We start from the raw sequence: 25928 nt of genomic DNA, 5'->3' as shown, positions 1-25928 counted from the left end.
AGAATATAGCTAATTTTTTTCACTCGGCCGGCCAACGTATTTATTTTTCTCATTTGGCCCGTGGAGGAAAATAATTTCCCGTTGTCGACGGTGTTCTCTACCGAGATGGTTGACAAGATTTGGTATGATATATTTAGACCAGGGGTTCTCAAAGGGTGGGCCATGGCCCACTGGTGGGCCACAAGAGCATTTGAGGTGGGCCACAGAGCTATTTGGAAAATTTTAGAAATAATGTAAGTTTAGTAATATTTGCTGTGTTAATCGCTAAAAAATGAATTCATATAAGTTGATTAGTTGATTTCATCCGACTCTGATGAAACGTAGTGGTATGTATGGAGTCAGCATTTCAAGTCGAAAATGGGAGGCAGAAATGGCGGCTTTTTCCATTGGCTATGACTACCTATGGCTAACAGCAACTAAAATAATTTCGCGTATATAATACCTGGATGGTAATGCTGAAGTAACCAAGTATTCCGGCAGGGTCATAATGTCGTATGCCGTTGAAACGGGTGTGCAATAAACTCGGAATGAAGTGTAATTGATGTATGGATTTACTGTACTTCGGCAGGTCGTATTATTGTAAGTTAAAAATGGTCATAATTGCAAAATATTAGCAACTTCTGGTGGAGGTATACTGCACCCCCTCAGCGAATAGTAATGGATTGAGGATTCAGCGGAGCGCATTAGTATTTGGAGTCTGTTTAAAATGTCATGTCTGAAAATCAATGTACATAAAGTAAGAGTCACATGAGTTGATAGTATCACTGGATTGAATATTCCGACATCGCAACTTCAGTTGGTTCAGCACGTGACATAATGTACATTGTACAGCATGCATAATAAGAAAATCTTTCTCCACTCCTCTGTAGTAGCCCATTCACCAATGAATTGTTTGAACTGGCCCGGAATGATTACTATTCCCCTCAATAGTGGAACTAAAATCCCAATCACACAGTGTATGCGGGAATTCGTTCATTGTGTTTCACGAAGCGATTGGAGCAGCGGACGATAATAAAATCCTAAGAAGTTTTAGCATATGATCTACCAAGAGCCGTAACCAAATCCCCAATTGGGCAGGCCGTGTTATTTTTGGCATATGCCAAAACTGCCAAAAATAACTTATTTTTGGCATTTTTCGATTTTTATTTTTGGCAGTTTTGGCATCGTCCTCTCAATAGATAGTTTCAGCCTCGAATTAGTCACAAAAACGCTTTATTTGGGCTAGTTTTTCAAAATACACCACAAAATGTGCAGCACCCACGTATAATCAGTGTCAACAATCAATAAGAAGAAGAAAAAAACCTAACGATTTCATAGGTTAATAATATCAAACGAAACCACAAAATGTGCAGTATCCATCGGAGTCGGTGCCAATAAGCAAAAAATAAGAAAGAAAAGCCTAACAAACACGCTCAACAGCTGATTGTTACAGCTGTTGAATAGGCTTAAATCGTTTGTACTGTAACAGTGCTTCCAAACTCAGGTCAGCTAAGTTTCTCCTAAATTCACTTCTCGCCCAGCGAATCTGGGAAATATCGGCTTCAACAGTAGCCGTTGAGGGACAGAATGTTGCCAGTCGTCCACAAAAGGTTTTCAGAGCTTCAAAATCTTTGGAGGGCCGAACCGGCTTCCATGCATCATGAAAAGAGATCACTTCGCCAGTGTCATCCTCTCAACACATCCTATTTAGTAGCGTGACTATCATTTATCCTTCAGTCTACCAATATATTTTCGGAGGACTTTTGTCACTTCAGGTGGCTTTAATATTACCAACTCGCATGGAAGAGTCCTGGGAAGGTTAGCTTGTTTAAGAACATTGACGCAACAAGACTGTCTGGCAAAACGAGACTATGCAGCTCAGAAATAGCCAGACAGTTGGTTGCGTTACAATGTTCAATTCGATCACAATGCAAAAATCGTGGTTGATTTTGGGGGTTCCAGTTCCATGAGCAGAATATAATTTATATTTTAATAATCAGTACTGCGGCAGCTTCTCATTGATACCTGTTTTATCATATTTAGCGCTCGACAAGCCGGTCAAAAATGGTCGTAAAATTGCCTTTCGACAAATGGAAAGTATGACGTAAACCAAATGCAGTCAGCCGTTCAATGTCGCTGTGCCCACGCCATTTAGGACACCATGCTTTCACCCCTAATGGGTGGGCTGGACCCAGATTAAGAAACCTGGCTTTCACAAACGCTCTTCTCGCTTGTAACGCGGTCCTGTTAACACAACACAATGAACGAAATACACTATTAGGCAGGCCGTGTTATTTTTGGCATATGCCAAAAATTGCTTATTTTTGGCATTTTCAAATTTTTATTTTTGGCAGTTTTGGCATCTGGCTACTGAAATGCCAAAAATAACACGGCCTGCCAATTGGGGGAGTTAGAAGGGGCCCATAATTTCGTTGGTCGTTTGTTGGAAAATATTCAATAAACTTGAAAATCTTCGTCGCGCTTGTCGCGACTTCATGCCACGACGTGTTTATATTTCAATTTCATCAATAAATAAAGGAGAAAAATGCGCATATTTTAGAGAAATAGGCATATCGGTACCATCGATTACTACGCATTGAACAGGATTATGACTTTAAGATTAGAGGTGGGCCACAGCACATTTTCAAACCGGAAAATGGGCCACGGCCAAGAAAGGGCTGAGAACCCCTGATCTAGACGATGCAGTCTAACACTACACCAAGCTAAGCTAATTAAGTTATCCAGCAAATCGAAAGGTTCAGTTACACACCGTACAGATGTGCACTAACCTGAAACTAGACCAGTGGTTCCCAAACGGTGGGGAATTCCCCACTGGTGGGAAATTCAATGGTTTCTGGTGGGGAATAGACGCATTTGTTCAAAATTAACTACAGGACAGTCTTCATATTCACGAAGACACCTGCGCAGTTACCGTTACCAGTTAACTGCTCTGGAATGTATGTATCGAAAATTATATTGCGTGTTGTTCACAAAACCTCATTTTCAACTCTGGATGGCTAATCATGGCGTTACAAACGCATCCAGCACGACAAGTGTGACGTGAAATAACGATTTCGCGAAATTTTGAGCATTACTGGTATCGGTTCGTTGCAGTTATAGGTGATTGTCTTGCGTACTGGTGTGCTTGTGTGTCTTCTGTAGTCAAACCAGCAAATAGCTGCTCTGTGATGACAAAAGTGTTGGGTAGTGGGGTACAGGACCGTAACTGCCGCACCCCAAATCGAGCTCGAGGGGGGGCCAAAATGATTTCGTGAATTAACATTAATTACACAGTATATTTTTGGAAATTCATGTCACTTTTTCATTTTTTTTGCGCCGGGCGCACGATTTAATGTTGCCAAATATCTTGATTATTGGGTACCCTTCCCCCACGAAAATGCGTAGAATTTATAGAAATGGAGACTTCGGCGTCGGTCATTACTGCGCCACGACGCACCAAGACATATGAAGTTATAGGCCAGTGGTCGGGAACCTTTTTTGTCCGAAGAGCCATATTGACCCTATATTTTCCATTCAAACTTCCAAAGAGCCATACATTTTAATCAACTAATACGTCACAATTGAAAAATCGTGACGTCATGGTAGCGCAAATTCGTCGACTTTCGTCAGTTCTACGAGATCGTAGGTTCGTCTGGACGATATTCTTAATTGCGAGGACCCATGGGGACATAAGTAGGCGTAGCCAAACATGATGGTCACTACACAGCAGCATGCATACCCACTGCAATGTGTAATGCGTCAGTGACGTGGTTTCAGGGGAGATACCCGAAGCGCACTGCTTTACCTGTCTACTAGATTTTGAACATTTTTACTACGAAAATCACGCAACTTGCCTATTTATTGTTCGAATATATAGCGTGAAAGGGGGGGGGGGGTAAGGCATAGGTGAGGCACGGCCGTGATTAGCATAGCGCAATTCATCGTGAATATCATAGAATTTATAATAACTGATAACACTGGTCAACACATATTTTTAGGCTTACAAAGTAAGAGTGGCTTTGGTGGTTCTGAAATACACTGATTACGAAAATGACCTTAGTTTTTTTTTTCAAATTGGCTCTTGTTTTGGAGATAACCCATGGGGACGACATGAGGGTTCTTCATAGTCAATTATTATTTATTGAAGTGCAGTATAAAATTAGAAAAAATCAAGATTTTCTTCTTGCCAAGTGATATATTCAATAGTAAATAGTTAATTTGGGACTTTTTTAGGGGTGCAAGAGCCAATATCCAATCACTAATGTGATATTCGTAATCAGCAACCTCGAAAACCCCGGAAACGACTCTTAGATGTTTTGCGTTTTAGATTTTATTTCCGTTCTGTTGACCAGTGTAATAATTGAATGTAATTGCCGCACTAATTCCGATTCGACTTCTCAATTCTCAAAGTATTATGCGGTAACACAACGTTGTGCCACACTCCTACATTTGAACAGCAACTACAAAGCTACGTTGTCAATCAAGAACGTGGATCACTATATGGCTTTGTTTGTAATTTGAATTTGTAATTGTGAATATCACTTCCACAGAGTTCATTTCACCCCGTAGATCAGGAAGACAATGTGTTTTTGAAAACTGAATTGTCATACAGGCGTCGCCTTGTCTGCTATATTCTCATTGAACAATCAACGCATCGTGCAATCCGAGATTTCGTGGCGGATTCATCGAAATTCGGGAGTGATATTGGTCGCAGGCGAGACAGCAACTTAGATTTGAGGAGTTTGAAAAGGGGGTCCGAGCCCCTAACCCTGAATACGCCACTGTATTAACCTCTCAAAGACATGTTCATACTGCCACAAGAATAATTATATTGGTCGTGCTGGAGATTTATTAATAAGTTGCCGCGATATTGATAAATTATGCATAAAATTTGAATTTTCGCAAAGAGCCATACTTTATGCCCAAAAGAGCCATATATGGCTCGCGAGCCATAGGTTCCCGACCACTGTTATAGGCCATGTAACATGCGACTCCAAGAAGTGCGCCACTTCGATCAGCAGCGAGAAGACCTTGGCCGAGAAGGAATGCCCTTGGGGTAACCGAAAACTTCCATATATATGCAATATACATATATGTTTAATTGTCAATTGGCGGCTAAATGGTTGGCGCTGAATGTTCCTGTCATGGCGATCTGAACCCAACAGGACAAATGCCATCCCGCAGGGAAAAATTATTTGCCAGCAAAGCAATACCAACTTGAAATCGTGCTTACCTTATAGTTTTGGCGATTTTCATATCTTTGGACAGCAGATATAGGAGGTGACGAAATAGCATCATTTAACGAATTCAATATATCAACGGGTCTGCGCGAATATGTTCAATTCATATTTAGATGGCCTACCTTTTCCAACACACCTCACTCAGCTCTACCGGTAAATCTGATTACGTGGGCAGAGAGGGGATAAAAAATCGATAGCAAAATATATACAAACCCCGATCATGTTAACCGATTCAAACATGAATTATATAATTTTTTCGCGCTTCGCGCGTTTACGGTCCTGGTGGGGAATGAAGGCTCGGAATAAATCTGAAGTGGGGAATTAAGACAAAAAGGTTGGGAACCACTGAACTAGACCATCATATTTTACGCAAAAAGTCGCTCTTAATCCGTGTTGATTTTGATGGTGTCCTATACGGAGTGGGGAGACATGATGTCGCATGGTATATCTTGATGGTTTGTGGGTGTGATCGAAAGGGAGATCTTTGGAAAACCACGAATTTCCAGTAAAACATTTCACCAACATACTCACCCGTAACAGTTACCTGCCCAAATGCCACTTCGATAGAATGGTCAGAAGTGTTCACCACTATCATCAAATTGAATCCGCCGATATATTCTATCGACAAGTATTCGAAAAAGCATGTCACCAATCTGGTATCATTACCAAGATCCTCGATGCTGCAATGTTACATAACATGCCTCAGTCACTATAATAGATGTGACTTGAAAGTGATGAGACATGATCAGAATAACCAGCGTTGCAACTTGAGTAGAACTAGAAGTAATACGTAAATTTGTAGTCAATTACAAGTAAAAGTTACAATGCCAAAGAAAGGCATATCGTACGTCCTCTCATATAGGAGGATTTGTCCTCTTTCTTCAAGAAAAGTGAATGGTGAACGTTCAAAATGCCCAAATATGCCGTTTTTTCGCATTTCAAGTTAGTGGTTTATATTTCAAAAGGGACGTTTGAGCGAGGCGTTGTACTTATTTCCAGAAAATGACTGTTGCCATGAAACATGTTGAATTGATGGTTTTAAAAAGTTTTTTTCAACATATTATTATTATTATTGCAAACATTGTTCTGCGTTATCTGTAACATCTGAGCCATTTTACGTGCGAGCATCTGTTGCAATTTTTTCTGACGAAAGTTTGAGTTTAACATATCAAGTGGTTTGATCAGTTTCGAGTGCATTGACGGTTGTATATAATTTCAATGGTATCTCGTGAAAATACTTTATCGATCTTGTTAAAAATGATCATCCTCTGGCCAAAGATGAGATAACCGCAAAGTATTCATGGGATGATTCTGAAAAATAAATTTGATTTGTGGTTGTTATTATGTCTGCTTTTGTAACATTTGACTTTGTTTTTGCTTGCAACTACTATTGAAACGCAGAACATCATCAAACTCAAACGTAGCAATTCGTTTTGCTTGCAGGCGAAACACCCTTTTTCTGGATGCTGAAAATAGTCCGGCCAACTAGAAATTGAAGTCCCGTAACGATTGTTGATATCCGCTGTTCTTTCGAATTCTCTACTAGTTGCTGACGATTACCCCTGACGAGTGTCAGCCGAAAATCAGTTACGAAATGACTATTGTGTACTGAAACATAATAAACATAACATAGGTTGTGCTGGTACTCCAGTATGTCAGGAGAGCAATTTAGAAGAATCGGTGGAACACTTGTGTTTCTCTGTGTGAAATATCGAAACCAAAGACAAATGTATTTGACGCTGCACAAGCTAACCGGATACAATTGGACTTGAAAGATATTCTCACTGACCCAAAATATTAGATAATGGAGTTAAATCTGTAATATCGTCGGGACGATTTTTAAAGTATAGGTAATAGCTGAGTGTGAATATCTATGTACAGGTACAGGTTCGTATCGGTGAAATTTAGTTATCGGTGGTAGGCTAATTCCATATATCTAATGTATAAGTCCATGTCACAAAGACTAAACGATGCCTATATATTGATTTGAATCGAAAATATTTATTGTGACTATTCAAATTCAGTATCTTTCGGTTTATTGATTTCAAGCCATAAAAGGCGCGCCAGAATTATATTAAAAGACTTACCTGACATTGAAGTGCGGAAAACTCTGAATTTCAGACACCGCCGATTCCTTTTCACAGCCTTGATAGCTGATAGATTCACGCTGAGAAAATTACCTATGTCAGGAGAGTGCATGGCAATGAGTTACTTTCTCGATCAAATGGTGCATATAGATGTAAGGGATTGAGAGATGTAACGATAGATGTAATGATAGTGGTCGAATGATAACTGTTACGTTGAAGGCATTTCATGCTGTCCTCGAGTCTGTGGTTCGCTTCGAACGTTTCTGTTATGTTAGGCAGTGGTTCCGAGCCAAAATATCCAGATTGCAATACAGTTGTTGCATACAATGATAACACTGGTCAACACAATTTTTGCGCCAGGACTTCTTTGGGTCAACTATACCTAGTTTGGAGGCGCTGAATACGAATCTGGCGTTATTTTTGCTCCATCACGTCACCTTTTTGAGACATTAAATATGTTGAATATTTCTACTTTTTCGAGGTACTCAAGTACATTTTGGCAACTTGCATTACTTACTGAAGTGGTAATGTTTTACAACTACTTTAAGATCTACCTGAACAGTATTCTGGATGAACTAATTACTTTTGTAATTTGGTTTTTGTATAGTCGAAAGTAGTTAAGGGGTAATATTACACCATTACCATGAGTTAACTTGTCATAAGAAACGCTAAAATAGCCTCTGAATCACGGTAACTGAGTACTATAGATTGTCGAAGATTCTACCCATGGGTGGTGTCATTATACTCATTTTGCGTTATATGCGGCGATACATCTTGCGATTTCGTATGTAGACACCTCCGACTATATGTTCAAACTATGCGACCACCCTCCGGCGGCCAAATATACTTATATATTTACTGACTTTTAGTAATTCTCAGACCATTCATTTCGTTATCCACTTGAAGTAGTTTTGACATGCCTTAGAAATGATTACTTCTACTTGTAATTGAGTAGAAATGTAAGGCGGTATTTGTTCTACTTGAGTAGTAACGCAGGTCACTTCGACCGACTCTAGTTCAAAGCAAAATATCACAGCAAATGAGAATCCACCACAAATGTGAAGCCTTTTGTATTTAGAACTGGCGTTTAATCATGCAAAACACTAACAAAAAGTCTCGAAATTAACCGATGCTAATCTCTGGCTCTGTTCGAGCATAGAACAAGTGGTATTTGGTGTAGGCCACAGAATGACCTATGTCGAAAGGGATCGACTGTCCTACGACCGATGGATATTTATTTCTATTATGAAGCAACACGCTCTTCAGGTTTCATGTTGAGCTTTTAGTAAGCAGTCGCCATTCATCTTGTTGTCCATAATAGACAATGCAAAAGAAGCCATTTATATCATGACAATAAACCAAACGAAAAGCAGTTCGGAAACAGCTTTCTTTGATTCCGATAAAATGTGACAATATATGGAAACTGGGAAGGAGAATTAGCAGGATAAGTACATGTGGAGTTAATGATGATCAATTATTTCAAGTTATCATGATAAGCACGCTTTGCTTTGGAAAAGCAGACATCCTGTTTCTTTTAATGTTTCAAAACAAGCTTAAAGGGCCACATATTCTGGTCATTTACCAAAGTGAACAATTCTCTTCTACATAGTATACCAGCAATACAATGTTTATTGTTTGCAAACTTTTACATTTCGCGAAAGAGCAGTGTGCTGTCACAAAATGCATTGGCCGATTAAGGCTGTAGGGCGGGTGTATAAAGATAGATAACGCATGAAACTAAATTAGGTGCGGAGCTACTAATCACAATCTTTAAACGAAGAGTGGTATATAAAGATGATTACTGCTACCGACTAAAAATAGTTTCATCATCATCATATGTAAATTTATGGGTCGAACAGAGGTCCTGATAAAAAAAGATTGAGAACCACTGGATTCAAGTTCACCGAAAACTCAGTTATTCTGTTCTACAGCAACAGAGGTTTCATCATTTTTGATGATATAAATAACAATATTTGATCTGTTGCTGTTGTACGCTGACCGTAATTTCACTAACGAATGCCAAAATTTGATTAATTTATGAAAATGAGAACAATGCATACCGAAAAAATATGACGTGATTGAGAAATTCTGACGACAGAATTGGATTCAGCAACCTTAAATTAGCCTAGTTCAATCATTAGAATGTTTGGGGTAAATGTCTTTTCAAATTTGTAGACCATTGTAATTGTATGGGTCGGAAAAATGTTCTGATTGAATGAAGATAGAGAATTACTGGATTCAAGTTCACCGAAACATCACTCGTTCTGTACTCGAACAACCCAGGTTTCATTATAGATGATTTCAATAACAACATTTGATCTTTTGCTGTTGTATGCTTACCGTGATGTCACTCACGAGAGGCGAAATTTGATTAATTTATGAAAATGAGAAAAATTGATACAGAAAAAATCTGACGTGACGGAGAAATTCTGAGCACAGATTCGGATTCAGCAACCTTAAATTAGCCTGAATCAATCATAAAAATTTTTAGTGCAAACTTTTTTTCGAAATTGTAATTCGAAACGTGTAATATATAAAATTTTCAAATGGTATCGTTCTCTGCCCTCTTACCATTGAAACCAGTAAAATTTCAAAACAAATTTACTGACCAGTGAACCTACCAATATTCAAATTAGCCTAAATTGTAAATACGACAAATCTACGACTCAAAAGTAAATATTTTATTTTTTATGTTTTCTTTCTGAAAGAACCGGGACTTAGATGTATGCTATAGTAAATATAGATCTGCGATAATATCCATCCTTCACCTGTAACATATGAGTGCTAATAAACAGAAAGCATTGCTGCTTCTTCATTTTAAATGTTCGAATGGCTGATTCTTCAAGTCATCTACTCGTGTCCAACAATATTATTTTTCCACTGTACATTTAGTGAAATGGATGGGAACCACTGATGGTGACAGAATCAATAATTCCCCCAGCAACATTTTGCATTGGTCGATACTCCTTCGGACACTGGGCGTGCTATCTCATACAGTAAGATTCGACGTTACAATGATTACCGACCTTGAAAGGCTGCCACTTTGTTAAGGTAATTCTCATATCCTCGCAGGCAAGCGTGAAATTAGCTACAAATGTTACGTTAGCGCCAATGGAACGAGGTCCTTCATCAATCTGGTGCATATGGATGGCAGAAGTCTCTGTCAACAATAGTTTGTACAATACCTTGAACGGAGAATTTTGAAATTACCAGATTACGCATTACGCATTTCATTATTTTGTTTCGAATCATTACTTTCGCGATTTGAAAAAGTTTTTATACGACTTTTCGTGACGATACCGATACGAGCTCCCATTATTGAGTCAGTCATGATACACGGACTTGCCATACTTTTAGGTAGCGGTCAGCAACCCCTGGCACGCGTGCCAATTGTGGCACCCGAGATGATTTTTCATGGCACGCCATATGAATGGACACACACGACATGTTATAATCATGTTTGTGCCCAAAAGTCCAATAGAAATGTTTTAAAATGGAATAAGCTCGAATGTGATCAAAATTATTTCGTAAATGAATAAAAGTAGGGTCATTAGAGGCGGATTTTATTCAACTTTAAAATTTTCTCAGGGCTTTGCCTGATTTGATTGGACCTGATTTCATTTTAATGTAGATACCCAAAAAATACATCGACAAAATACAAAACATGCTTAATATACAGCAATGACTCCAAACGTATTAGTAATTGTGAGAAAACGGCACGGTAACATCGCATGCGGCCGTTAGGATGCTTGAGTCTAGGGGTGCGCTCTGTGCAGCCTGTGCGGTCGCAACTATAAGGAACTGGCATTGTACACTGTGCGTGAGTCTTGGTCGGATGAAAATATAATTTGACGATTATTAATTTTGGAACTGGATGTTTCTAAGCTAGGGGACACCAACACATATACTGTTTCGGGAAACTTGCGACTCCGTTCACTGCACTCCTAAAATGATTGGCGGCGATAAAACCTTGGAATTAAATAGCCCCAGCGTGTTGGCCAAAACGTTCGAAATTGATGTGTTCAGGCGTCGAAATAACAGGGGACGACAAACCCTTGCCGGCAGCCCGATTCGCACGGTGCAAATGAGATCTACAATAAAAGTAACAAGCCACGCGACAAAATGCGAAATACGCGTTCGTCTCATTAAAGTCAGTTTTATGCCATTGTTTAGTCTGATACGTTAAAGTGATTCCAATATATTTTGAACAGCGGCAGTCTTTACCGTGGCCTTCAGAGCTTTGCCGACAAATCTGTGTGTCAAACCGACTTGTATGATGCAGGGGTGGGGACATTTTTCATGATAAGCCATACCGTCGTAACAACGTTGATGCGCGTGTCATTTATTATTGGCTATGAGATAGTCCTTGTCGTGTATAATTTTTTCCACAATAAATTTACCAAATATTATGTATATTATTAAGTGATAGCTGTTGTGCGGTAGCGACCAGAACTCACTGTTTGTTTTTAGTATTGGCTAAAAAATCGGATATCGGTCGAGCTTATCTAAGTATTCGTATCCCAAGTAACCCAGCCCGAGATCGCAACGTTCTGGGGGTATAGTGCTATTGCAGCGGTTCTTCTTCAACTGCGAGGCGCGCCCCCTTGCGGTGCTTGAACGCATCTGAAGGGGGGCCGAAATCGCCTGAGAGAAATGAAGTTTATGAACTCCTAATGAGTTATATTTGCGCTAATTATATCGCGATTATAGATTTCATAGTAGCGTCGTACTAGATCCATACACTGATGTTAGATTGTGACCGATACCGGACTTAGTGCTGATCACAAAATGTCTTTGAATCAGGATTAGCCGGTGAATGTCCAAAGAGGTTTTATGATCTATCTGTCAAGCATCTGTGCAGAGTATGTAGAAAGACTCACAGTTATAAGAAATAAGATATTTACATATAAGTTAATTTCATATGCCATGCATAATATACGTTTTGAATCCAAACAACAAGGATTTAACTCGAAGTGGACTAGAACGTCGAAATAAGCCACTCCAAGTACACTCCATCAGAGCACATTTTTATAATTCCACTCATAAGAAGCAAGCGCATTTTATGGCAGACCAAAATAATCAATTCAAAGATTCTCTTGCCAAGCACCTGCGACCCGAAAATAATGATTGGCTGTCCCGTTAAGAAGTGTCAATTTTGAATGGCGTGCGGCCCGCGCCATTAGTTTTTGATTTCGTTTATGGTCAGATAAGTTTGAACCTGCCAAATCAAAGTCACGAAATAAAAGGGATTAGACACCAAAATCGGTAAAATATGCTATATGGTACCATAACGACCGAAACAGCACTTCGTCAGGCTCAAAAAACGTTGATCTCTCCCCCCATAGGGAGATAAACCAAACTCAGGACAGTAACATTCGCCGCCGTCCATTTAGCGCCTATGGACAATTAAACATATATGTTGTATATCTATCGACGTTTTTGGTCAGCATAAGGACAGTCCTTTTCGACCAAGGTTTTGTCGCTACCGATTGTTCTGGCACTGTTCTCGGAGTCGCATGTTACACGGCCTGACACTTCTGTATCGGTGCGTAATGGCACGGCAATGGCCATGGCCGACGCCAAAATGCCCATTTCTATAAATCATGCGTATTTTGTCTTGCGAAGGGTACTCAATAATCAAGATATTTGACAACCTTAAATCGCGCAATGCCCGAAAATTATTTAAGTAAAGTTGCGTAAATTTCCGGAAAAATACTCTCTAATTTATGGTAATCCTTGAAATAATTCTGGCCCCCCTTCGACCTTGCCCCCCTCCCAATCGGGAGGTTTGGGGTGCGGAAGTTACGGTTATATGTACCATTGCACATGATTATTCTTCACAGAATATTCAACTAACAGCACGTGATACGCGAAGAAATATTTACCCTTACTAAATGGGTCGTTTTATATGGTTTCCATTTACGCGATGTGCTTGTATGGCATGTACACTGTTTCGCCATTGCTGCGGTGACGACACTTTTTACGTATAGTCTATTGTAGAAATCGAGTTAGTTTTACCAGAACCAGCGCGCAAATTGTGAAAAGTAACCCCCATGCGTTTCAAGTGAACATAAATATCGACTTCTTCAGACTGTTCACGAGTATATTGGCATACCTGAAATACGAAATTACGCGTCATTGTTTCGCTCATGTGTTGAACAAACGAAGACTGGCTACATTCTAAAAATGTAGTAGAACTAACCAATCCTTCTCCGTGAGTTGTTATATTTGGAAGTGGGCACCGTGCTCGATTATAACGTTAAAAGTATACCGGTATAGCCGGTATATATTCCTATGCATTAAATACGCAATTGCACCATAGATTTTCACACGTGTTTTGATAAAACACCCATTCGTTTCTCCGTGATTATTTAGTTGTTATATTAGCGAGTGGACACGGGCAGCCCTCTCCCCTTTCGCTGCCCAAACCAAAGACAGCTGCAATGCACTTCTTCGTGCGATGGTTCGCAGAAAGGACATAACAATCACACAGCTTTCCGCAAAGATATATCTGCGCTCACGTTACATTGTGCAATTTGCCACTGTACAGCAGTTTTCCAACACGAGTTTTCCAACAGATTGTTATTGCGTCGTTCGAAAATAGAAAATCAGGATTATGACTCAGACGCTCCCAAACTCACCCCGACTAGTGACTTCATTCATGCGTCAACTGGATATGTGTACTAATGCATGTGCGATTGTAAAATACCAATGAAGAATAGTGGATCTCAAAGTGGACGATATCGTGAAACTAACGTTCGCGCAATCTGTTGTAGCCTACTTTCTCGTTGTACTTTCTCTTTCTCGTCTGTCATGACGTTGTTACGCCACGCTGCAACCTCCGACTAGTGATCTGAGTAATAATCATAAGTCGTTAAAAATGCTGTAACATTTAATTCACGTGACATTCATCAAAGACACATCAATGCCGACTGATGATTAGAAATAGTAAATGAAATATATATCGAAAATGGAATTACGTTTATCTAATTAAACATTATTATCACTGGCACAGTCTATGTAAACAAGTTCAATAGTGGGTAGTATTATTACACATTACTCGTGCAGTCTACAGCAATAACATGCAACGAATTAAGGCAGGGGTGGGCAAACTTTTGAGCCCGCGGGCCGCATTCAACATCTGAATCCATTCGCGGGCGGCACTATATAAAATTGGGATTATACACCAAAACGCAATATTGGTATTTGATTACATAGTGATGACATGGAGATAATATATATGCTTATTTAAAACAAACCAAACTTTACTTTGATGATATCGTACAAGCGTGAGAAACAGTGGCGAGATTTCATGGGCTGCGGGTCGACCTCAACAACCAATTTATCAAAACTATAGAGATGAAAGTCGGAGGTCCCGATTCTTATAAAATGATTGAAATTAAAATTTGTGAGCAGCGATCTGTTCATAGATTTACCGATTCCACTTTTGGTACAGTTCCAGGACACACAATGCTGACAGCATCAAAACCATGTTAGCTTCAAACACGCTTCTACTATATGTAAATAAAATATATAAATACCCTAATTATACGCATACAGAGAACGAATCTACGTAAGACACGCGCGAATGGTTTTTATAAGCACACCACTAAAATAATTAAAACTGGAGTGGCCAATCTGAAATCACACTGGTGATCCGAATTATGCCAATCTCGTTTAGGATTTCTGTGATGTTTAGCAGTTTAAACCTTTCAAACTGCGTGGACCTTGAGATCGGGCTGTCGCGCCAGAAATTGAACACAAAAGAAATAATAAGTATTTACCCTAGAATTGCTTGTAAATCGCGCGCAGCGCGAAAAATAAAATCAGTTGAGCTCAGCTTCGCGCCCCGTTCAGATGCTTTCACGACCCCCAAGGAGGGCGCACCCTTCCGTTTGACAACAACTGTCTTAGAATTATTATGGTGAAATATACTAAAATAGTTTAATCAAGCCCCTGCATTAATTCGATTTTTAGTACGCATTTCATCAATATTTTTAATAAGTTTCTTTAGACTCTCGCGGGCCGCGCAGTACGGTGTTGAGGGCCGCATGCGGCCCGCGGGCCGTAGTTTGCCCACCCTTGAATTAAGGTATACCTTATATTCACAACAATCAAACAGCCAACAAACTGGCTAATATATATCAATGATACAGCGTGACAGTAATCCTAACGCTACATTGTCCTAGACCTGAGTTTAAACTTTAAACTAACTGATGGATATTTCTTCATAGCGACTCCATCCTAGCCAGCAGCGACTGTCACAATATACAACCCAATAATTACATACGCCATGATGGGTCATTGGCCACAAAAGCTAGACGGTTTTGAGTACCAACGGTGCAGGTCCATCAGGGGCGGTTAGAATAACAAATAATTCCACTTTATCAGAATATTCAAGTATGGACTTCTCTATAGCCTACTTCCACGAAACCAAGTACCTCCAAGAAGTAATAGGCCTATCTATTCCGCCACTGCATGGTCGTCTCCGGTCAAATCGAGGCTATTGATCAGCTCGGTCAGCAAGTTCGTCATCACCAGCCCCATCTGCCTCAGCTTCTGTGAATTGAGTGTTAACTGTTCCATTTTCTCCCTTCCGGAGGCCACCTCTTTGGCCAAGTCCCGTGTCATCGACATCAAGGCCGCTATCTTTTCGTCCTGGGCGGCATTGTCGTGATGCAGCTTTTTGTCCTCCGCCCCCACCACATTAGAATGATGCCCGGCCTGTTTCACTGATATCTCCATAGAGTCAACCCGCATTTTCAGATTCTTGACTTCGTCTTCGAGGTCGTGAATCTTGGTTTGTTGATCGACCCACTGCTTCAGAGACTGCAATTTTTCGTCATCGAGCTGTTCCAGCGGGGACACGCCCTTGTCGACATGGACCTTCAGCTTCTCGTTGTGGCTTCGGGACGTGTCGTGCATTTCTAGTAACGTTTCAAACTCTTGCTTTTGCGTCGTCGAGTCTCTTTCTTGCATTTCGATCAGGCAAGGCTTGTCTTCGAAATGAACGTGCAGCGATTCGTATTTTATCTCTATCTTCTGCAATTCGGGAATCCCCGCCAACGTCGATTCCGAATTCTCATCGATTTCTTGTCGGCTTTCGTCGATCGACTGCATTTCGGGATGCAGATGGTCGCGTTTTGTCTCCGACTCAGGCGGTATTTGCGTTGATTTCTTCGTCGACTCCTCCATAGTTGCGATTGTCGATATCTGTGTCTGTCGATCGCTCGATCCGCTTGAGATAACGTGAGTGATTTTGCGTAGAGCAGCATTCAAGGAGACTGCGTTTGATTTGCAACGATGCTACTTGTTGCTCGTACACGTCGATTGAGATTAAACTAATGATTAGATGTGTGATCTCGATTCTCCGGCTGGATCCTCGCGGTCACGCGGTGGACAGAACGGACGCGAAGGCGATGTTTGCTCGAATTATTCAGCTTTCAGCCATATAAAGCGACTCTCTGCTGTGAGCTTAATCCCCAATCACACAGCACTTAAACGAAACACACTACATGTCAGTCAGTACCACCACAGTCAGCGAATTAAGCTTATTCCTACTCCACAAATCAATTATTGAGATCAGCGAAATTGATAAAAAGAATGCATCGCTGTCTACTGTAAAAAGCATAGCGCACACAAGCATTCCACAAGCATTTCGGAGCCGGCCATCTTCGGGCTAGGACACACGACACACCAAAACTTTTATCCCACATCCGACTTCTCGAAATGTCCTCCCAGGAAGAGTAACGGCGATAAAAGCTTGTTTGTTCAAAAATATGTTTGGCTCTTCAAATTTTACTGGCGATAGGATAAAGTTGTTAGGTTGGCTGAAAGCCGCTGCACGACAAATTTGGCTTGATTCGATACTGTAGAAGCGACGTTCGAGTGGAAATTCTTTTAAATGAAAAAACTGACCACTGTGAATGCTAATATTTAAAATCCAAAATTCTGAATATCAATAACTGCGCTTCCACCGATTTGTATTGGGCCAACTTCGATATACTGTTCTACAAAACTAAATATTCCATGGTGCTGACAGTAACATTTGAAGGGAAAGGAAAGTAGGTAGTTTCGTCTTGTGCTTGATGTTTTGCTGCATAGTGCATACTGCATATGCACCAACTCATGGTAGACGTACCTACGATCTATGCATGTGGGTACCGTGGGTGCCCGATGTTCATACGCCGCTGGATAAGGACGTTGCAGATATAGCCTTGTAGGGCTTTATAATTCTTGCACTACCCGTCCACGCTATCCCAGTGATTCATGAGCGCCAAGCAGGGAACACATGAATACCAGTGTTACTAATCAGGTCTTTGGTCCGAACCGGCGGGGATCGGACCCACGACCTACCGATCAAGAAGCCGTACACTTCACCATTACGCTATCTTGATCGGCATTTGACATTTGAAGAGACGAAGTAGACCAGAGGTCTCAAACTCAAATGTGCTCGCGGGCCAGTTTTCCAGTTTTGACGACGCCGCGGGCCGCATCATTTATAGGGGTATTCTATGTTTTTCCAAGTTTGCCTTATTTGGCGGGAATGAATTGTCCTATTGAAAGTGAGCCGATCCAGCAGACTGACAGTAAACACACATCGTCAAAATGTGATTTACTCTTGTATCAATTTAGGCCCGACACGAAAAGAATCATCACATTTATAACTATTTGAATAGAATTGTTGTCGTACTCAACTCAACGATTAAACATAATATATATTAATTATAAGATATAGACACCATATGGACGGACAAACGTGTGATGCCATCATAAAAGCTATCGGGTTATAATTAAGCAGCTACTATGAATATTTTGAATTTAACAGATTGATAATAGAGACTGATCTGATATCAAAACATTTGGGCTGAGCATTGTAATTCCAATCCAGGAATCAGGTATACTTCTGATAAGTAGGCTATTAATCTCATGGCCAAATATCTTCAATAATAGGAGCAGAAAAAATATAAATATAATATAAATATATTGATGAATGTGTCCTAGTGATTGAAATGTCGGAACGCCGAACGGCCCATTGTTGTTACATCATTGGAGCGTACCACTTCGGTACTATCGGCACCTTTGAGTGGCCCTAATAATATGGTTTAGCTACCAAAGATGAAACTAATAGATTGCAAATGGTTGCCAAAACTACTTGCTTAGGTAGCGAAATACCAAGCTGCGACCTTCTGATCTATTACTATCCCCCTTGTACGCGACTAGTTTGTTGCGTCCATGGTTCTAACAAATTCACGCTATTCCGAGTCCACTCGAGTCATTTTCATTTTGCCATCGAGTTAGCCCAAGTCTGAGTAATTCTAAAAAAAGGTCGCATTCAAGTCCAACTCACAAATTTCAGTCACGAATCGTCTAAGGGTCAGGTTTTGTCATCATGAATTGGAAATGTGGCGAAATAGTGAATCTTCCACTGCGAAAACGTTTGCAATTGATGTGATACTGAAGTTTGATGAATAGTTTCAGGCTTTCGGGGCAATTTAAGAGGGAATATTCACTTTATAACCTGAAAAGATATATGTGACACTTATATATTGCAGTGTTGGGATGACTCGAGTCATGACTTGACTCGACTCATGACTTGACTCGAGTCAGACTCGAGTCACCTTTTTCGTATGACTTGACTTGACTCGAGTCACTTTGCTAAAATGACTTGACTTGACTTGACTCGGCCTATCTGAAATGTGGATTGACTCGTGAGTCGGAGCAAAATTCACGAGTCAATTTCAAGTCATGAAGTAATCGTTGTCGATAAAAATCACAGTACCTTGCATATGATCAAATTGCTCGCGAAACGCCGGTGTAACCCGTGAGAGCGACTAATCATTCAATGATCTTGCGTTTCACTGAGCCTCCATTGTTCTTTCACATATAAATTGACCGCAAATGCCTTAACCAAACCTTTTGCTTTATTGAAATTGAATTCGAATATAGTTTAGTCATCAACCATTGACGCAGGCTAGAATTGTATCATATCAATTTGTAAATGGGTAATGTATTGCATCTTATCAATTCGTTTCTCTATTCTCTATTTTGGTGGGTAACTATAAACTGCGGTTGTGCAATTACTTACGTAGTTTAGCAGTTCTACGCATATGTGAGCAATACAGCGTCATCTTGCGTGTATATTTAATTCAGAATCAATGACCATTCAATCTGTATTTCAGACAGCTAGCAAAATGCAATGACGTAATCATGCCTCATACTGCGAAAAGGCAACTTGACTTGAATTGTGACTTGACTCGTGACTTGACTTGACTTGACTCGACTTGACTCGAGTCACCTCAGAAAATCGAGTGACTTGACTTGACTCGAGTCACCTTCGAAAATCGATTGACTTGACTTGACTCGAGTCAAAATGTGCAATGACTCGAAATGACTCGTGACTCGAAGGTAGTGACTTGATCCCAACACTGATATATTGTCAAATTAATAAAAATCTAAAATGTCGTCGCGGGCCGCACAAAATGCTCTGGCGGGCCGCGTGTTTGAGACCTCTGAAGTAGACACAACAGTATAGATAGTAGATATAATAGGGTTACCATATTTTGGAAATCGGAAAAGAGGACACTTTTTCAGAATTTTCAGACTTGCAAAACCGGAGACGAATTCTCAAAAAACGGCAAATTTTTCCCACTTTGTGGTCGGTTGACTGAAAAAATACAAAAATAATCAACTTATCACCCAGCTCCCGATATACCCGCCGTAGCGTCACTTCGGTGCTGATTTACGGCATATCAGTCGCATTTTGCTATAAATATGACCTAAATTATCAAAAAAGAGGACAAAATCTCAAAAAAGAGGACAGAAGGGCGTCCTCCGAGGACACTTTCAAAAAATTCAAAAAAGATGACAAATCCTCTAAAAAGACGACGTATGATGAACCTAAGATAGAAGGAATCAATGTGCCAATTCTCAAGAATCAGCATGCCCATTCTCATGTCACGCGCGATTTGCGCCCCAATATTTACGACCATCAATCTAATCTACTCAAACTATAATCAACGAGCAATCAATCAGCGGAACGTGACATGCTCGTGGTTGGTGAGATGAGAGACAGTACACAAAATCTCGCAAGTCAGTCCTCAAGAATACGGGACCACAATCTGACATATTGATCGCGCCTTCTTACACATACCGCCTTTTTTTTCGTCTGGTATTCCTTTAATGTTATCCTTTCTTATATCCAGTGTGAATGCCTCCTATTTACATTTTAGATGCTATAGGCCAGTGGTTCTTAACCTTGACTTCGGGGACCACCAGGGCGCGATTTGTATTTTGAAGAGGCGGAAACGCTCAGGGGGCATTATGGAGGTGCTGGGCTCGGGGAGGTTGGGTGGCGCTGAAGAATAACGATACAATTATATTATAATGATCGATCACCGGGGTGAATACATTGTGCTCGAACCAACGTGAAAACGTGATTAAATGTGTAGCAATTCACGTCTGGAACGAACAAGATCACAGTTTTAAATACTCGAGTTGAATTTTTATGCACTTGCATTAAACGTGGGACTCACAAAATGTTCGCAAGTAGTCCGCGCGCCTTAATACAGGATGTGGTTAAGAACCACTGTGGTAGGCCGAGGTGGGTGTCTGAAAAGAATCTTTTCATCTTATCGCAATCTGGTGGTGATTTGATTTGTTGAATAAAATTATTTAAATGATCTCAATTAGAAAAAAAAAGACTAGGTAATACACTGAAAATTGAAATCTGGTGAAAAAAACAGAAGTGGGATTTTCATTGCTTTACTCAATAACGTCGACGAGCAACTCAATGCAATAACCATCGAATCGGTTCCGTTTGACCTCGCTACAGCGAAGGAGTATAGCGTAATTTTAGTTCGGTTTCTTAGCAATTTTTATCAGTTTTAACAGTTTATCGTCTCAACTAACAGGTGAACTTTACCCGGCGCCGAAGTCAAATTGAGAATTGAAACGGATTTAATACCGTCAAAAGCTGCTACTCAGGCCATTCATCGACTGGGCTTAAGCCTAGTATAAATTAGGACAACTGTTGATTGGTGGGGAACGTGACCCGTCAATCCTTCACGGTTGGATAATAATTCTTCGAGCAAATTGGCGCCAGTTGCAAAACCATAATGGTAACTTTGGTATGGCGAGACCTTGTCATTCACAAAGTTTTGGTTGTTTTTAAGGACCTTCCATCTATATGTTTCGCATAACTATACTTCTACATTCTTTGGTAGAAAATATACCGTGAGATATCATATGCGCATCTGAACGTTTGATACAATCTAACTGGAATCAATTTGATGGAATTACCAGACTCGGCGTTGCCATCGATTTACTGTATTTTGTTGCAGTCAGGGCTGTGGAATCGGAGTCGGGGTCGTCGGAGACGGAGTAGGAATTTCGCTCATTTTACCTTGATGGAGTCGGAGTCGCAGTCTCATTTTAGCACGCCTTGGAGTCGGAGTCGTGAAAAATATACCGAGTGGAGTGGTAGTCGGAGTTTGAGAAAATGCTCTCGACTCCGACTCCAAATTCTTTGTTAATAAAACCAGTGCTTTCAAAGTTCTCTTAAAAATGCTGAAAATAAATAAAGTATGGTTTGTATGTACTAACAATCACATGTATTAGCTATTAGTAACTAACTATATCAATAAAAATAAATGTTTATTGAAAATAGCAATTCAATTGGTTATAGGAAAAATTTTCAACCAAATTCCGACCAACACAAAATTATAGATGTCGTCACAAATTGGTTCTGTTTTTGGAAATATACCATGATATTATGAAACAGTAAATACATCGTCTGGTTTTGTAAGTGACAACATCACTTTGTAACATTGATATAAATATAACTAAACAATGCTTCCCACTTTAAAAACTCAAAAATATTTCTATTAAGAAGCTCATCCACATGGGTCGAGCAGATGTTTAAGAAAGGGTGCAATAGTAGTAGTATATGAATACTTGACTAAATGCGTGTTGACCTGTCATTCTCTACCTCGGCTCCAAGGTAGCCTTCTTGCGGCTCTGATTGACCTCTAAATATGCCACAAAATTTCATAAACGACAGTTGATGTCTGTTTCTATGAAAAGTTTTAGTCAATTTATGTATATGAATACTAAGAGGAGGGATATTAGTTATGTCTAAAACCGTCCAAGTCCGCTTCTGAAACCGGAACTGAGAATTCTTGCAGACTAGCGTCAAACAGATGGATGAAGAATACCCGCCAGACATGGATATATCTTGAGCTCTGCTGGCCATAGACCTTTATATATCGTCTCTGTGTAGACTGATAGTAAATTCCACCAAGATCTTACTGACATCAAAATAACAGCCCATATAGTCAAGTGTAAATTGCAATAAGTCCAACATTAATCCCGCGCAAACTTGTGCATTAAGTGCTGGAACGTATGCAGACGAGCTATCATACAACGACATAATAGTATGTTGTAGTAATGATATGCATTTTCAGTTTATTTCAATGTATAGCACTCGACAATCCGCGTCTACTAATGCTAAAATAACAGAAATGCAATCTATAGAAGTCTATGTGCAATGTGCATATGCTTTTGAATTAGCTGGATGGTGCGATCCAGAGTTAGGCTAGCTGCCTTTACATTTTAGTTAAGTAGCCTACTCGTTTTCATGCGCTTCCATACGTAGGCTACTCTGAAGTTTCTTACGCGGCTCCGAGCCTCCGGCACCCAAAAAGGCTGGGAGCCACTGGTACAAAGTCAACCACATTACTTTAAATGACATTTCTATGAATAATTAAACTACCCGCAGCATTGTCACAAGGTAAGGTCCAGCATATTGACACGATCTACGTCTACGATATACTAAGTTATCTTTAATGTGATCCACAACTGTCATATTTTCTTTTTTGTCGGAAAAGAGCACATATTGAATATTCCGCATCATCCATACTCTTGCGTGATATTCGTATAATCTAATCCAGTGCTTACCAAACGATGGGTCGGAAGCTGTTTTAAGTGGGTCGGAAGAATTTCTAAACATTACAGTGTCCCAATAAATTTGCCAAATATTACTAACATTTTTTTCACAATACTAGACGAGCAAATACACGTTCTCATCCACATTACATTGCGCCATTAGCGCGACAAGCTACGTCCCGTGCTCACAATAATTCGTGAATTTTAGTAACAGTCATTTTGATCGGAGCGTGACAGTGCGTTATTGTGTATAGCTGAGAATTGGAACTGGCAGCAATTCAGTCCGATTTGTCGTTATATTAGCAAAAAATTGCCGCGACGCAAGATACTTACAACCACTTCGTGTTCGACGTATACCACAAACTACTGATTATGTATACCCGCTTTCCCGTTCGGTGATGTTTGTGGTATTTATGATGTTTTTCGACTAAAATGTTCATTTACACCAGATAGATATTCTTTACTATGATTTCGCATCAGCCGACTTGGAGCACGGCCAACTTCCAGGCTTCTTTAAGATACCTCCTACGCATATTGGATGGCGAGGAGGAGCGTATATAAACCCTCCTATTTTATAATCATCTGTTACATGCGTAACCGTCACTGACGCACTCAAAAACCCCAATAGGGGGGAGCTCGAAGGGGGTAAAATTATCTCATGAATAAACATAAATTATGGACTATTTGTTTGGAGAGTCATTCAACCTTTTTTTAAATTTTCTTCGCCTCTGGCGCGATTTAAGATCGTTAGACATGTACACCTCTACCGAATAAAAAAATACGCATAATTTATAGAAATATGCATTTCGGTATCAGCCATTATCACGCCACGACGCACCAAGACATATGAAATTTGCAACTAGTAATCACTCACAACAGGGCGCTCGAAGATGTAATTTTTAATAAATTATTTGCCTGGAATTTTCAAGGACCCACCTCCTCCCATAGGTCTACTGTTAAAGCTGATCACCTGGGCTGAGAGAGGACAAAACATTTATAGTAATGTATGCAATTGCCAATATCATTGACTGAAATCAATCATGAATTACAGATAATGTTGATGATAGGCGCGACTAGATAACTATAACACACTGACAACATAAAAACTGGATCAAACGAGTGACTGTTAAAACGTTAGTCGCAAGACGTAGTCTGGCGGGTCACGCAAGGAAAATTGAGTGAAAACTGGGTCGCGAAATCAAAAAGGTTGAGAAGCACTTCTCTACTCGACGCAAAGTCCAGCCCTAGTAATCACTGGAACAGTTGGACGTACGAATTTGTTTGTTGGTTGGTATGGTTTTTTATTGGTGCTCGGCTACCGTGGCCTTGTGCACCAGATCGAAAGTGTGATTAGAACAAGTTTTTGCGTGTAACACGTTCAAATAACTCCACTCCAGCATGTCACTCGCCAGCAGCATGCAATTAAATCACATCAAAATTCCATTTCTGACAAATCGACCACATGAACCATAAGCAATATTATATAATTTCAATCTACTTTATCGTTGCTTTGCTAATATTCAGCATTAATATCCCTATATACTCAGCCGTAGTCAATGGGTGCAATTAGACTGGAAACTTGTAATGAAACTATCACGAACAATTGAACAACTAAAAGAGTATTTGTGCAATGGCGAATGATATTTGTACACTTAAAATCTTAGATGCTCCCCCACGATATTGCTACACATGAAGAGGTGCATCCATTGACTACGAACATGTGAATAATTCCGTGCTTGGATATTTCACTTTTTAGGATAAAATATAAATTTATTTTATACTTTACCAAGTACATCCCCTCCAGCATGCCCAGATATCCCCGTCAGTGCCACAAAAACAAGCCAAACGTCCCTGTATGCTACGTACGTTCCCATTTGCCGAATAAGTAATATCAAAGCCACGGGCGACGTTTACTGTTGTAACGAATTAATGTGCGATAGCCTTAATATAAAATTAACGTGGTTATAATACATTACCTAAGTACGCGATTCATTCTTCCTGCATCCGATGCAACGGATGGTCGAGAATGGCGAATAACGAAGACGATTAATTAGCCGAATAGTACAATATTGGTATTATCAGGAAATAAAAACAATATACTTTTCAATCTGCCAGTCATAAATTAACGCAATACGAGCCATTACAGGAAGGCATTGGCGTAAACTGAAATGATACACTATGCCAATTATGCATTACAACGATATATAGTCGGATATCGGATCTGAAACAGTAATAATATCGTTAATGAAGCTTTACATGACAGTGATATTACGGTACAATTTGACCTATTTGTTCACAGTATGCACTACGATGTAGTTTAGACTCGCGCCTGCAACAATCAGCATATACCCTGTAAAAGTGAAGCCAGAGAATCATATACTGCGTGCTGCGAGAATGACCTTTGTCGCATCCGTCATATGATACTGGTCTTGGTACAAAGCAGTTGTTTGCATCTTCTACATAAATATGCATTACTTGCATTCGGCAATAGTCCAAAACGGACAATCAATTACGCATAACAGTTTACGTTGGAATAGTCGCAACAGCGTGTAAGCTAATTCCGAAATATCAATTGGGATCGTGGTAGTTATATAATATATAGAGGCTATTTACCTAGTGCCCAGGTGTAAACACACATCAATGCATAGAGAGTTATTAGAAACGTTCCGTGGTGAAG

The 25928-nt window shown here is 40.0% G+C and overlaps 1 protein-coding gene and 1 long non-coding RNA gene across 4 annotated transcripts in view; one reads left to right on the top strand and one right to left on the bottom strand.

The window, feature by feature from the left end:
• LOC145445880 (uncharacterized) overlaps nucleotides 1–19810 on the top strand; it is a 139939-nt gene extending 120129 nt beyond the window's left edge. The window contains exons 2-3 of the long non-coding RNA XR_013917132.1: nucleotides 18205–18860; nucleotides 19719–19810. This is a non-coding gene — a long non-coding RNA (uncharacterized LOC145445880). The remainder of the gene's footprint in view (nucleotides 1–18204; nucleotides 18861–19718) is intronic.
• The window catches only part of LOC145445864 (uncharacterized), a 42000-nt gene extending 16761 nt beyond the window's left edge, over nucleotides 1–25239 (bottom strand). The window contains exons 1-4 of one of the 3 annotated variants that reach the window (XM_080324021.1): nucleotides 25038–25239; nucleotides 10333–10466; nucleotides 7307–7386; nucleotides 5751–5899 (exon numbers count right to left, since the gene is read on the bottom strand). In XM_080324021.1, coding sequence (XP_080180147.1) covers nucleotides 5751–5899; nucleotides 7307–7386; nucleotides 10333–10466; nucleotides 25038–25125 — 451 coding nt within the window. In that variant the 5' untranslated portion in view covers nucleotides 25126–25239. Of the gene's footprint in view, nucleotides 1–5750; nucleotides 5900–7306; nucleotides 7387–10332; nucleotides 10467–11763; nucleotides 11990–25037 lie in introns of those variants that run through there. The other 2 variants (XM_080324020.1, XM_080324022.1) reach the window with 2 other exon arrangements.
• Nucleotides 25240–25928: the final 689 nt, after the last annotated feature.

The sequence above is a fragment of the Botryllus schlosseri genome, chromosome 9, assembly GCF_051294905.1.
Source record: "Botryllus schlosseri isolate E-star chromosome 9, Bs_hap1, whole genome shotgun sequence".
NCBI lineage: Eukaryota > Metazoa > Chordata > Ascidiacea > Stolidobranchia > Styelidae > Botryllus > Botryllus schlosseri.
This window is presented reverse-complemented; position numbering and strand designations above follow the sequence as displayed.